General features: G+C 39.7%; 2 protein-coding genes across 5 annotated transcripts in view; one reads left to right on the top strand and one right to left on the bottom strand.

Moving 5' to 3' along the window:
• a1cf (apobec1 complementation factor) overlaps positions 1–5,080 on the top strand; it is a 36,037-nt gene extending 30,957 nt beyond the window's left edge. For 3 of the 4 annotated variants that reach the window (XM_080747994.1, XM_080747993.1, XM_080747992.1), the window contains exons 12-13: positions 1,047–1,207; positions 2,165–5,080. In XM_080747994.1, the coding sequence (XP_080604120.1) occupies positions 1,047–1,207; positions 2,165–2,298 (295 nt within the window). In that variant the 3' untranslated portion in view covers positions 2,299–5,080. Of the gene's footprint in view, positions 1–1,046; positions 1,218–2,164 lie in introns of all 4 variants that reach the window. The other variant, XM_080747995.1, reaches the window with a different exon arrangement.
• Positions 5,081–7,449: 2,369 nt separating this feature from the next.
• The window catches only part of asah2 (N-acylsphingosine amidohydrolase 2), a gene marked incomplete at both ends in the record, with an annotated part of 27,483 nt that continues 20,311 nt past the window's right edge, over positions 7,450–14,621 (bottom strand). Inside the window, 5 exons of the mRNA XM_080747247.1 lie at positions 7,450–7,639; positions 8,485–8,573; positions 8,776–8,832; positions 10,152–10,304; positions 10,716–10,811. Coding sequence (XP_080603373.1) covers positions 7,450–7,639; positions 8,485–8,573; positions 8,776–8,832; positions 10,152–10,304; positions 10,716–10,811 — 585 coding nt within the window. The remainder of the gene's footprint in view (positions 7,640–8,484; positions 8,574–8,775; positions 8,833–10,151; positions 10,305–10,715; positions 10,812–14,621) is intronic.

The following is a 14,621-nucleotide window of genomic DNA, read 5'->3' as shown; positions in this document are numbered from 1 at the left end:
GCTCTGGGTCCCTAGACCACCAGCCTGAGAGAGTGAACACATGGTGTGATTAATCACTCACTCACTGCAGCTGTGGGGACACCTATATTCCAAGTTTAACATTGATTAGAAAACATCACAATATGTGTACAATATGAAATATGTTTCTTAAAGATTAATTAAAGAGGACCGCTTTAAGATAACATTTAACATCAAACAGTAAAAAAATAAAATAAAGCTTGTATGCTCTTGGGAGAAAGGACACATGGTGCCTTATTGTGTGACTCACAGGCTCTGTGTGTGAGTGACCTGCAGCATGGGGCAGAGACACAGGAGAAAAACGGGAAAAACAAGACAAAAACACAACACTATACGGCCCTGACAAACCAGTGTTCATTTTGACAGCACATTTTGAGTTAGTTTTAGTCATAGTCTTGGGAATGAAAACAATTTAGTTTTAGTCTTCTGAAATGTTTTAGTTTAGTTTTAGTAGATTTTGGCAGGCTGTGATGGTGTCGTAAATTATGCCTGATATATATACTTAATAAAAAATATAGACATACATTTAGTCTAATTTTGTATTTGTTGACGAGATTGTCAATATATTTAGTCATAGTTTTAGTCATCATAGCTTAGTTTTTATTTAGTTTTCTTCAGTGAAAAAAGCTAGTCGAGGAAGATTTTTCATCATAGTTTTAGTTGACACAATTAAAGGAGTAGTTCACCCCCAAAATGACTTTTTTCTATTTATTATTCATGAGACTTGAATTCAATAACATATGTACTGTATATATTTTTTGCATTTGTCACATTGCCAAGACAATAATTTGATTGCAATAAATGTACCCCTGGAACACATTTAGAATCAATGGGGATGAATTTACTAAAATAAATGTTTTGTCTTAGGAATGCAACAAAGACAAAAAAATATTATTGAACTCAAGTCTCCATTGCATGAGTAAACAATAGAGAATAAGTCATTTTTTTGGGGGGATGAACAACTCCTTTAACAAACTAAGTTTGTAATGTTTATGTTCTAAGACTCTAACATCTCCTGTTTCCTGCAGCCATCCGTTCACCCCAGCCAAGCTGTGCACAGCAGTGGAAGAGGCCAAGCTCCATGCAGCAGAGCACACGCTGCAGACCCTGGGTCTGCAGACAGAGGGCGCCAGCGAGGCTGCTGCTGCTGCCGCCGCTGCGGCTGCTGTGACCTCAGTGGCCTTCCAAGGTATGTGAAGGTCCGTACCAAAGTAACAACTAACTCTCTCAAATGTAGAAATACTACAGAGGTTTCAGGGCTCCACTGAATGTCTCAGTCCAGGGACAATGTTGAATCCCAAGTTCCAACAGATCTCAACTCACTTCACCACCGGAACTCTAGTGTCAAAAAGCTAATAGGCCCTGTGCACAGGTGTGTAACTCAGAGAGTGTACAGTACACAAAAGGAACTTAACTTAAAGGCCTGTCCTGCTGTCCATACAGTCTCCGACCACCGAACCTTCCATCAGAGAGTTCTGACTTTCCGACGTGCAGCTTTCCAAACTCTAATTCGGAGTAATGCTTTTCAGAAGATGTGAGTGATGTAATTTTGTTTTGAACTGGACCTTTCCGATGAAACGTTCGGTGGTCGGAGACAGTATGGCAGGCCTTTAAGTTAAGCTATAAGAGCTGGTACTGGACAAGCAAAATAGAGCCCTATGGGTTGACCACAGCTATACTAACTCTTATGATTTTCTGAGAATGTGTGCTCATGCGTGCGTGTGTGTGTGTGTGTGGTAGGGCTGCACGATATGGACCAAATCTCATCTCTGTATTTATGCGAAATATTTCGATATCGATCGAATATACGTTATTACTGTACACATTTCATAGTCAATATTTTAAGTGAAAACTAAGCATTATTAGAAAAAACAGCAAAATAATAAGTCAATGTCACTCTTGATTTTAAGTGCTATTGGGTTCCCACACTTGTTATTTTGATAGTCGACAATATGGACGCTATATTGCCGACAGCGATATATTGCCGAGAGTGACATATCGCGATATCGTTGCCTTTCATGATACTGATATTGCGCATGGTCATACCTCGATAACGATACAATAACGATATATAATTTGGCTTCGTACACGCATGCGCGTGGTGTGTGTGGCGGGTTTGACCACATGTCCTGTCCTTTCTGTGCAGGCTACACCCTGGCCAGCCCTCCAACCTCTGCGGCCGTGGCGTCTCAGCTCAAACAGGACCTGACCGCCTACACCACCTACGAGGGATACCCCGCCTTCGCCGTGGCGACACGCGACGGCTACGGTGTGTTCTAGGACATCAGGCCACTGGCGGCGGACACAACAAAAGTATTCTGAAGTTAAGAAGGAATTGGAAGTCATTCTGGTCATGTTGCCATGCCAAAAAAAAAAGCAAAAAAAAAAAAAAAAAAAGGTCTTTCCAGATCTGTAATGTGAAGTTCAACCACTTTGGAACCATGGTGTCTCTGTTTTGGGAATATGTTTCCCTTAAGTTTAAGGACTTTCTATTCTCAACTTATAGTGGGAAGAACGTGAGTGACTCCCACAAAACAAGCTCAGGTTGTCAATTTCATGTCAATTGCCATTTTCAATCTTCGCCTTCATATAATTGATCATTCTCATTGTACAATATAATTTTATATCAGCAGCCGATTTGAACAGGAAACGCATGTGAAGGTGACCGGTTCAAAACGATCAAATCTGCTGTTGAGCCAATCAAATGAAGCCATGAGAAACCGGAACAGGAAACGGGAACGACCAGTAGCCTATTGTGCCGTTTCTTAATGAGCACTGGTGAGGACCAGTTATATGAAGATACGGTTGAAAATAGGTGGCGTGCTTCTTTAAATGTTGTGGGTCTTCTCTACAGAGCCGCACAGCAGTTCATCTGTCCTCTTTAAAGTGGTGTTCATACAGAACTGGGTGATGTGTCTTTCTATGGGTGGAGGCTTTTATCACTGCGAATGCTAAATCCTACCAATGGACAAAAATACACTATGGTTATAATAACAGTGGTCTGGCTTTGCATAATGAGAATATTGAGTTTATTCCCTTTCTATCCATTCATCCTGTCCTTCCATCTTTTGATTTTAACATCCCGCCACCGCCACCTCTTTTTCTTCCTCCCCACTAGCCTGCATAAGTGTTTTCTATTTTATTTTATTTTATATATATTTGATGTGAAACAGATCATGCACACATCTTTGATTTCAAATTATTGTAGCTAGTCGTTGAGTAAGCAGATTATGCAAATAGCCTTTGATTGGCTAGGGCTGTTGACTTTTGTGGTTAGAACCAATCAGATTAAAAGGGGTTGTTGCTGATTGTTTAATGAGCAGTTTATGTTTATTTTTTTATTTGGGACTAAAAGGAGATTGCACAGTATGTTTCCTATACTGTTAAAACATTTGCTCTAAACGTTTCATTCTAGTTTGTTTTTGTTCATAGAAGCTGTTTTTGTCCATGTTGTGGCCCCGACCATACAGTATACTGTAGTTTAATACAAGATGTAAGAAGATTAGACCTCTGGGATTCAGAACGTGTTTTCACCTTTCTGGACCAAGTTGTCTTGTGTAGTGTTTTTAATTATGCTCCCTGATGCTCTCTGGAATGTGTAGTTTTCATAAACTTCAAATCACCAGTTTTGAATCCCTTCTTTGAGTCATGACAGGATATATGAACAGAATGACATCTTCCCTCAGTCTGTTTTCTACCATGGGCCAATGTTGTCATTGTTTTTTTTTTTAAGATTCTACTTACAGTGCATGTGCCTTATGATGTGCAACAGTAGACTGTGATGAGTCATATTGTTCCGCTGAGGATAAAACCATTTTAAATGGTTATACAGTTGGATGGAGACACATCAGCATCCATTCAGTTTAAACCTTTTTTTTGTTTTGTTTGAGTGAGATTTTTTTTTTCTAGTTGTGTTGAGTTTTCTGTGTCAGTTCTTCCTCATTCAGTCGTAGTGTTCCTCCATTTCTCTGACTGTGAACTTTTGATGTTCAAGATGTGAGAGGCATGGTGTTGTGTCTTGAAATGTGTGCCTAAAAGCCAGATTTATACTTAAATGAATGCTGAAAGCCCAAAATAGCCAATCTACAGTACAAATCACTGTGAGTTTGTAAGATCTGCTCATTTCCCGCCCAACGTTCCAATGAACGTCTCCGTCTAGGGACTCTGGACTCTCGTGTCAAAAAGCAAATTGACGAGTTGGCGGGCGTTATTAGCAAATCAAACCCAGAAGGGTGAACTTTCAGATCAGACACTGCCATATGCCAACTGTGCTGCTGTTCACTTGTAGCCTAAGACTTGAGGAACGGATCCCGGAAAAGGAGCACATGTGTGTTTGGGAGAGATTCTACCACCCAGGTTAAGATGAAGGACACTAACTAACATAATGAATCCTGTGTTTGTCAGATCTGGTCCTGGGGGCAAACACTGCATCTATAGATGTCTCATCCAGTTAATCTGTTCTAAACCTTTGAAATTGGAGGCATAGTAACTTCATAGTATGTAACTTTGCCCTGTGATTAGCAAAACAATATCTAGATTGTCTTTGCCCATAATGTCCCTCTATACCAGCCGTTATCAGCCACAGGAGTATTAGTGTGTTTGTTTTGGTAAATGGGGATGTAAACACATGGCAAACATTACATACTATGCCTTTAAAATTAAGACAATCTAGAATGAAAACCAGTCAATATAAGGGATGGTAGCAGAGGATAGATCCCAGAGTCAGTATTAAAAGTGTGTGTAGCACTTAGAACGTATTTTTATACCATTAAGTAATAAAAAAGTAAACGGTTCCAGAGACTGTTTGTATAGAGTTATTTTGCATTAGTTTTTCTTTATTCTTTTGTTGGGGGATGGGGTTAAATTTAATAATTGACTCTAGCTGAAACGGCAGCATTGTAAAAGAATTATAAAAGGTAGTGGGTTTAAATTGAACACTAATCATGTTTGTTTTCTACTCTACAGAATGTGTAGAATTACGTTTTTACATTGGAGAACTCAATACATGTGTCCTGATCCATAATCACCCTGAATGACATGAATAAAACAATGACATTTTGAACAGTGTGTGTGCTGTGTACTGCCCATGGTATGATTGATGATTAGATTTACAGATACAGTATGTTTCAGATATGTGTCATCACATGTACTTAAAATAAACCATAAGTCTGTAGTTTCTTTCTGTAGATTGACTACTGTAGGCTGTAGATATGACTACTGTAGGCGATTCTAGATGAAAACACTATGAATAAAGATTCATTCAATGATGATTCAAGTAGTTTATTATAGATTACATGATTAAGGATTATATTAGATTGTTATATTTTGATTATGGGCAGATTCATTTATATATTTTTTACATGTACATATCGTGGATAGCTACTGGGACGTAAGTCGGGACTTGATCAACCCCGGCTGGGTCACCTGGGCGAGGGTGTATGATGTTGCGAGACCCGAAACACCCGTCGACCCCAGGCTACATCACTGATGATACGTCCCAGCTGCATCCTTGTGATGTTTTTTTACACTATTAGTTCTATTTATAGTGGCTCATAGGAATAGACTATGTGACAACCAGGAATAGTTTGGTGACCACCGGAGACTCGGTTGACGGCCGGAATTTAGACGGCACCCGGGAGCAGGTTGGGTTAGCGCCCCAGCCTGTGTCTTCCGTGAGGAAGAAGCCCAACAAATCCACGGTGAGGCCTTTAGGAGGGCCATTCAATTGCAGCAGCTGAATGGAATGTTTGGATTGGGGTCTGGTGCAACGCACAGGTTCTGAACCTGGTGAGAGCAGGAGAGGACCTGGTAAGACGTAGGAGGAGCCCGGCCAGGAGTCAACCCATAGAGCCTAGTTCTTCCACGCGCCAGAATGGCTCCCCAATCCTGGCAGAGTAGTTCCGGTGCTGCACATTGAGTGACCCTGTCTTTCCCTAATAGGACTGATCGTGGATAGCTACTGGGACGTAAGTCGGGACTTGATCAACCCCGGCTGGGTCACCTGGGCGAGGGTGTATGATGTTGCGAGACCCGAAACACCCGTCGACCCCAGGCTACATCACTGATGATACGTCCCAGCTGCATCCTTGTGATGTTTTTTTACACTATGGTACAAATATTGTGTGATTGATAATTACTAGATTATTATATTATATTATTATATTTTATTGAAAGGACCATAACAGTCTATAAATGAACCAACATTCCAATAAATGATCGACAAAACAACTCCACTTGAGCTGTATTTGGGTAAAGTGATGATAATATAATGACACATGCAAGTATCTGACAATGTATAAAGTCACCATACCAACTTTGATGAGGCAGTACTGTTGTTTTAAAACAGTTTTATTTATATATTTTTTCATTTGCTGATAATTTAATATTTGGCCATAGTTGGTCTGCCTGACAGCAGAGATATTATCATCACATGTTCCTTTTACAGAATAATTCCAATACTATGCTACACTCACACAAGTTACAATAAAAATGTATATTCATTTGACATTAGCATGTTATTATAAATAGTAGCGGAATAAGCACCTGGTTATGATTTAATTGTGTTCCAGACAGGGAAGAGTTTTAAAGAACAAGACATGGTCTATACAGCTAACAAAAATATATTCATAAACAGGAATCCATGATTATTTGATGGTGTTACAGTAAGAACTATCAAAAGTAGACATGCTGTTTGTATTCTCAATAAATGGGAAATGGTGCATTTGTATAGCGCCTTTATCTAAGGCGCTTTACATAGATTGTGCATTCCATTCACACACACATTCATACACCGATGGCAGAGGAAACCATGCAAGGCACCAACCTGCTCACCGGGAGCAACTAGGCGTTCAGTGTCTTGCTCAAGGACTCTTCGGCATGCGGACAGGATGAGCCAGGATTTGAACCGCCGAACCACAGATCATTGGCCAACCAGCCACAGCCGCCCCTCATTCATTTTAATACCAAAATTAAGACACTATGAGACAGTGTACAAAAAAAAAGCAGGCAGCTTCCGGCGCCACAGCCGAGTGTGATCTTCAAGCTCACAACGGTTGCATCTGCGACGCGACGTGAGCTTGTATGTCTGCTGTTAACCGGAAGTGTCCCGCAAATAATGCTATAGTAAATTCTTGCGGAAACACGTGGATACTATCTCTTAAATCTATTCAGGAATGTCAAATGAAATATCAAGTACGTAGCGTAGGTCTATATTATTCTCCTGCAAGAGTTTATTACTTTTTCAGAAATACAATCTTATCAACATACGATAAATGATCCACTTTGGTACTAACAACACTGTTGGAAAAGCAGATTAAATGATGCAGTTTGTTCAGAAGTAGTACTAGTTGTACTTAGCAAATAGTATTAGTTGTACTGTACTTAATAGTAGTAGTAGTTGTACTGTACTTAATATTAGTAGTTGTACAGTACTTAGTAGTAGTTACGCGTGACAGTGAACACGTCTGAGGTGCCCTGGTACGGTGTGATGACAGGAAAGATAGTCCCTCGTTTGTAGTGTCCAAAGTGTTGTATCCTGTAGGAGCCTGGAGTAGCTGTTGGAGGAATGTGCCACTCCACTGTGGCATTACTCTGTTTGGCAGAACCTTTCAGCCAATGGAACCTAGAGACAGAGAGAGGGGGGGAGAAAACAGAGACAGAGGTTGTAATTCAGTACCAAAATCTATAGACAATTTTAGTTTACTATTACATTAGAGCAAAGATGGTTAACTTTGGGTAGGCCTATACGGTTTAAATTGTTGTGTTTAGGCGTTAGATATATATCGTCACTGTCGGGCCTAAACCTTCTATCTCCAAGTTTCGAATGTGCATGTTTTTTTCCCCGTAAAGCCCTGCTTCATCATACAAGACTAGTGAAAATAGCCGATCTACAAGCACACAACGCCTTTGGCACAAGGCGTTGTGAGCTTGTAGATCGTCTATTTTCACATTTTTAAATCATTTTTAAAATGATAAATGCAAAACGGTTTTGGACATACAAGGTTTCCCCCCCGACAACAACGATATGGTTATAAGTGGCTTTGCGGTTTTCAGCTCAGTTGGTAGAGAGTGCTCGTCTTTGACGGACACCCCCAACTCAGCATAGCCCCAGCCCACGGGTGTCACAAGGGGGGGAAAAGTGGGACTGAGTTACTACGGCCCAAGGTGGAGGGGCCTTAATTATTTTATACTTAGCAATTTATTTTTTTTATTTTCAAAAAAACCTTAGAAGGATTTGAAATATTAAAAGACTTGCACAAATTTGTATGATTTTTCAATATACAGATATACAAGCTCGCTGTGAGCTTGAATATCTGCTATTTTTCAATAGTTAAAGTACAAAATAATGCGTTCCCAGTCTAAATGGGTTGAACCCACTCCCCCTATGAAGAACATTCATGGGGGGCCTGCGGTGAATCCTTGTACCCAGGGCCCAGGATTTGGTGCGACACCCCTGCCCCAGCCTACCTGGTTTCCCAGGATGCATCAGTGTGAACCACCTCCCAGCGGTCAGTCCTGTTGTGGTACAGCTCCACGGTAACAAAGGTCTTGTCTCTCTGTGGAATGGACACGAGCATCAGGTTCAAATTACAGCCAATCAAAAGAGGATTCAAAAGATCCATCCAGAAATCCACCAAGGAAAGAAGTGTCAATTAAAGGAAGGAAGTGGTGAAGGATGGACAGATGGAAGGAAGGAGGGAGTGAGGGAAAGGGGTCAGGGAAGGAGTAAGGAAGGAAGAAAGGACGTTTTTGTCTCACCATGTCTCCAGAATGTCTGGGGTTCCCCGCAACAAATGTGACTGAGGCAACATCACCCTGTGCACGTGCGCACGCACATGCACGCACACGCACGCACGCACGCACGCACGCACGCACACACACACACACACACACACACACACACACACACACACACACACACACACACACACACACACACACACACACACACACACACACACACACACACACACACACAGTGAGCTTGTGGATTTGTTATTTTTGACATGCAACCGTTGTAATGAAATATACATTGAGCAACTGTTTACAGCTACTCTCTGAGGAAGAGCTTTGAGCTCGAAAACGTCACAGCATTTTGTGGTGTAATAAAGCATCTGTTGCACTGGAGCCCTCAGCGTGCAAGCGTTTATTTATATTTCTCTGCATATACAGTTTATAGAGACACATTTGGGCTCCAGAATCACTAAACCTAAACTGTCCCAACAAACAAAAGTTAAGTGTGACCTCCCCTCCTCTTTTCATTCTCTCCATTTCTCCCTCTCTCAATAATCATATTTTAACTGGGGACAATAGTTGAGGCATTACATGTTGTATAACACGGTTCCATTGAGAAAATAGCCAATCTGCATGCTCACAACGCCTCGCAACAAGATAGTCTATTTTCACAATTTCTGCCTCTAATATTTGACAATTTGGCCAATGTTTAATTTGGCATTTTAGAGGTATAAAAAAGTCCTTAAATTGACACTTGAGAAATGTGCAGATACCCTATATAAACATAAACTTTATGCTGGTTTGTTTACTGTTGAGTGAGAAAACAATGTTGCACAATAAGATAGTCATCTGGGGACCCTTAATAATTTGGGAACCCCCTTGGTCCTGACCCACAGGTTTAGAACCACTGTTCTGTTTGTTTATCTCGACCTACAGTAGCTCTCTCGCTCTCTCTTTCCTCTTTTCATTCTCTCCATCTCACCCCTCTCACTTCCTCATGTCTCCTCCTCTGTCACACTTGTTTAAAACATATTCTCTCCCTCTGTCTATTTCCTTCTCTCTCTCCATCCATTATTCTCTCTTCTTTGCTTTTATCTTGACCTTTCTCTCTCTCTCTCTCTCTCTCGTTCTCTCCATCTTTCTGTAGTCGTCCACGCTCAACCCTTCTCTATTATTCTATCATTCTGAAGTGAAGTGTTCATCCCTTCTTCTTATGCTTCTCTTTGAAGTGACACAAAGAAAGATGATGCTTTGTGTGCATGTTTGTTTGTGTACGTGTGTGTGTGTGTGTGTGTGTGTGTGTGTGTGTGTGTGTGTGTGTGTGTGTGTGTGTGTGTGTGTGTGTGTGTGTGTGTGTGTGTGTGTGCGTGCGTGCGTGCGTGTGTGTGTGTGTACCGTACCAGTCTATAGACAGGGTTGACCTGCTCTAGAACGTCTCCAAAGCTGCTGTTGGGTGGTTTCCCGTCGACCGGAGCAGCAGGCAGCAGATTAAACAGCTGACTGCTGTTAAAGAACGGAGGCTCTGGACCTGGCTCCAAGTCTGACTCCTTACCCTACACACACACACACACACACACACACACACACACACACACACACACACACACATACATGCATGCATGCACACAGACAATTTGTTTACAGTAGATAGATTATATAAATAATCAGCATCTTTCATTTTCATTTTCATCCTGGCTTTCCTATTGTTTGACAAATTCACGTTTTTAAATGCTCCCACACTTTTTGTAAAACACATTTTTGGACACTGCTCCTACAAATGTTGGCCTAAAATCACGCATCCCATATTCCCTCCTGATTGGCTACGACTGCCTTCTAAAGTTTGTGTATGCGACGTGATGGTCGCTTAGCTCACAATTAGGGAGTCTTACTGGTTATGTAAACACAGGGAAAAATGCACATACTATGCCTTTAAAGGACATTCCATTGTAACCATGCCCACTGACCTGAGCGATAGCCCTGGCCAGCCCTCTGTACTTCTGGATGTACGCACTGAGTGTGTGTGGGCCGAAGATGGTGGACGCACCCTCGTACCTCTGGATCTGTGACATAACCACACATTATACAAGTACACACTCAACTGACAGATTAAACTAGCAGAGAGAAAATATCAGATTATGGCTCTGAAAGTGAATTATTTCAGAATAAACTGGCTACGGAACAGTAATCTCTCAAGAACAGACTCTCTGATGCTAACAAAACAGAGAGGGTGCTGGTTTTCCCTTTTCTTTGACGATGGTTAGCCAGATTGACGGAACAGTAAATCGTTGCTGTAGGGCAGAAACCTCTTACCTCCATATTCTAACTTGTTGTGTTTCTTTCGTAAATGAATGCCCTACTTGAATGATCATACTAACAAAGCTATCAAAAGTAGATGATCCACAAGTTTGAAATGTGGCGCAAAGTGCAGCGTTTTGAAGTTGTAGATCTGCTACTTTTTCTATTTTAACATTTGAATCCTGAAAAGTAACAGGTTGGACAGTATTCCCCCCAACAGAGACGATATATATAAGACTGAACTCTGAAACATTTGTTGAGTGATTTGCATTATTAACATCAATGATAATCATACACTGACAGACAGTAGAGCTACAGTAACATTGGATAATGGTACTAAATTTAAATCATTCAGTTATACATTTTTAATTAATTGTGAGCCCTGCAGCCCCCGTCTTTTGGGGTTTAGTATTCCATCAATTTAAAACCCACATAACAGCATTAGCCTTTCAAAGAACTTTATTTAAATGAACAAATAAAACAACAGAAGAGAAACTACATCAGGCTTTATTCATAAAATATTTTTCCATAATGTTGTGAAACCTTCAGAGCATTTAACATTTGAATGATTTAAGGTGGTAGAAAGGTGTAAAAAGTATATTAAAAAATAAGAAATCATTGAAAATGGGAATTCTTCCTCATAGAATAGAATTCTAAGGGATTCCTTTTTAATTTCTCAATTTTGTATAGTTACAATCAAATACTTTTGAAATGTCATAAAAATCTAAAGCATAGTATTTAATATCTGTATACAAAATAAGAACAATGCATGAGCATTTTGAGGTGTTTAACAGTCCAGAAATCAGTATTCTACTACTGTAAAAAGCATGTGTGAAATTGAGCCAATAGGACTATAGGAGCTTGACTGCCCCCATGAAGCTGTCATAATAACCGGTAAATATCAGAAAATCTTCTTTATTCACTGTAGTATAAATGGTGTCTCCTTTCCACAGATTAAACACTCCACCCAAGTAGCTTCCTCCTAATTGTTCCCCATTTGTATTACTGAACCTGGAAATACAAAATTAAGTATTTATGTTTAAACATCATCACTAGAGCACTTCCTCACATTTTAAAATTAAGAGTTTGTTTTATATATCCAAATGTTGTTTTTTGTTAACGATGAAGAAGTACATTCATATTAACAATATTTAATATTATTGTATGTAAATATAAATGTTCAAATGTTAAAATTATTCAGAAATGCAGAAAATACAAATCAGCATGCAGTGGAAATCAGCACTGCAATGGAACATCAGTGGAATAAAACATTTCAATAAAGGTCACTATATGCTTCCATAAAATCAATAAAAACACATACGTACATACAGTACATACATACTTATATAATATATAGCCTATTATAATACTGACTAATACTGACTTGTGCTTTTATCTACTGATACCATGAATCGATTTTACCTGCAGTTGAATTGAAAAGTGAAAATACAATACACTGATACTAACCATTGATATCTCATGAGTGTGAATGCTTTGCCATAGCCTATTTTGAAGTTCAAGACCCGGTGAGAGAACGCAGAGTCTAATTCAGCATTTGTTCGAAAACTGATTTTGGAGTAGATGTAGTACATCCCTGGCCTCTGGATGATGAGTTTGCCATCTTCATAGTCCATGCCCGAGAAGGTACCTTTATGACATATCCACTGCACAACTTCATGCACAACACTCTGAAACCCTGAAAAAGGACGATTAGGTGGGTCAGCACTGTGTGCATATGTGAGTATAAAATTCTCGTGTTATTATATTCATGTTATTATATGTAATTAAAAGAAGTCTGACCGGTGATCAGTCCTCACCAGACAGATGTGCTACTTGCTTGGATGCCAATGTTAATTCCTCGCATGTCAGGTCAGTTGTATTTTGTAGCAGGTCAGTTGAATTTTGTGGCAGGTCAGTTGAATTTTGTGGCAGGTCAGTTGAATTTTGTGGCAGGTCGGTTGAATTTTGTTGTAGATCGGTTGAATTTTGTTGTAGATCGGTTGTATTTTGTGGTAGATCGGTTGTATTTTGTGGTAGATCGGTTATATTTTGTGGTAGATCGGTTGTATTTTGTGGCTGGTCAGTTGTATTTTCACCTATGTACAGAAGAAGTAGTTAACAAATCCACATGAACATTAACAGACAATTGAATTTGATCAGTATATAAAAAAAGAAGAATTAAGAAGATGCTTACCTTGGTCCACAGTTGTTGGATGGTAATAATCCATCTAATGAATTATGAAATAAATAATAATAATAATAATTAGTTCATTCTGGTTAAGATATTTCACTTGACTTCTGTAAGCTGTAGTTTCAAAACTATTCAATCAATCTAATTAGTCGTTCCAAGTCGGCCAGGACACCCTTGACACCAAATTGCATTATAAAACAAAATGTCCAATGCCAGATGGTTAACCAATATATTGTTGCATTCAGGCCGAGCAAAATATATATGTTAAATCAGTGCTATTGAACACCCTTTACGTCTGTGTGTAGGTTTTACAAATACTGAAACAATGAAAAGTATTAAAAAGCACTAACACATTATAGCATGTTCTTTGGAATGCAATAGTGAAGACTTACCAGTGCTGGGTACAGGATGTAGATGAGGCGCAGTTGGACCACAGTAATACAGAACATCACCGTCACCACAAAATACAGTGCATATAATGCATTCCTGCTGGGACCGTCACCCGCTGGCTGAAAATGTTTTGTTCGCATTTTAAAACCACCTCAGTGGGACCTGTGCTAGCCTGATCGAGAGTTGTGTACTCACAGTTACAGCAAACACTGCTGGCTGTGTGTCACCGGAGTGTGTCTGGAGTGTGTGCACTGGGTTTCTTATATACTGTATGTGACGCATGAGGAACATGCCCACAATCACTGCAATCATCTACTGTACCCCTGCTTGGTTCATAGAACCCCATAGTATACAGAATAACAGCAACTACAGAGTCACAATTTACATTTCTATTCGACAAAAACATCACACTGATAAAAGCTAATCAAAATACAGATCATCCACTTTGGCCCGGACAGGAACAAAAAGGAAAACGTATTACTAAGCAGATATGCAAATGTTTAGATTTTTGGTATGGTGTTAGGTATGGTTATAACGATTACAAAAACCATCCCAAACAAGTTGGGCTTGCCCCTAAGTGGTCTGTTTGCAATGAAACCAATATTAAATAGGTCAGTTTATGCTTGAAACCCCAAATAATTGATGGAAGAAGATGGACTGATTTTCAGTGGATTCTGGTGCTATCTGGTAAGTTAACGACTGGAAAGGCATCCACAGGAGCTTAAAATGCATATACGTAAATTGGGAATTTGTGCCATCTTGAAAATGATGACTTTCTATGTCTAGCCTTCTTGTCACTTTTTGTTAGATGCTAAATACATTATAATAGGCATACAGTATACATTACTGTACGTTGGTTACTTGTTTTGTGTTTTTGTTCACAGGTAATTCGATTCTTTTTATTTTTTTCAATATGAATAATTATGTTAAGCATGTTATTACATAGAAAGCTGTTTAGTCAGATACTATAGGTTCGATGTTAGCCTGGTATCCT

The sequence above is a fragment of the Nannobrachium achirus genome (assembly GCF_963921795.1).
Source record: "Nannobrachium achirus genome assembly, chromosome: 18".
NCBI lineage: Eukaryota > Metazoa > Chordata > Actinopteri > Myctophiformes > Myctophidae > Nannobrachium > Nannobrachium achirus.
The sequence above is the reverse complement of the archived record's forward strand: the minus strand, read 5'-3'. Positions and strand labels throughout refer to the sequence as shown.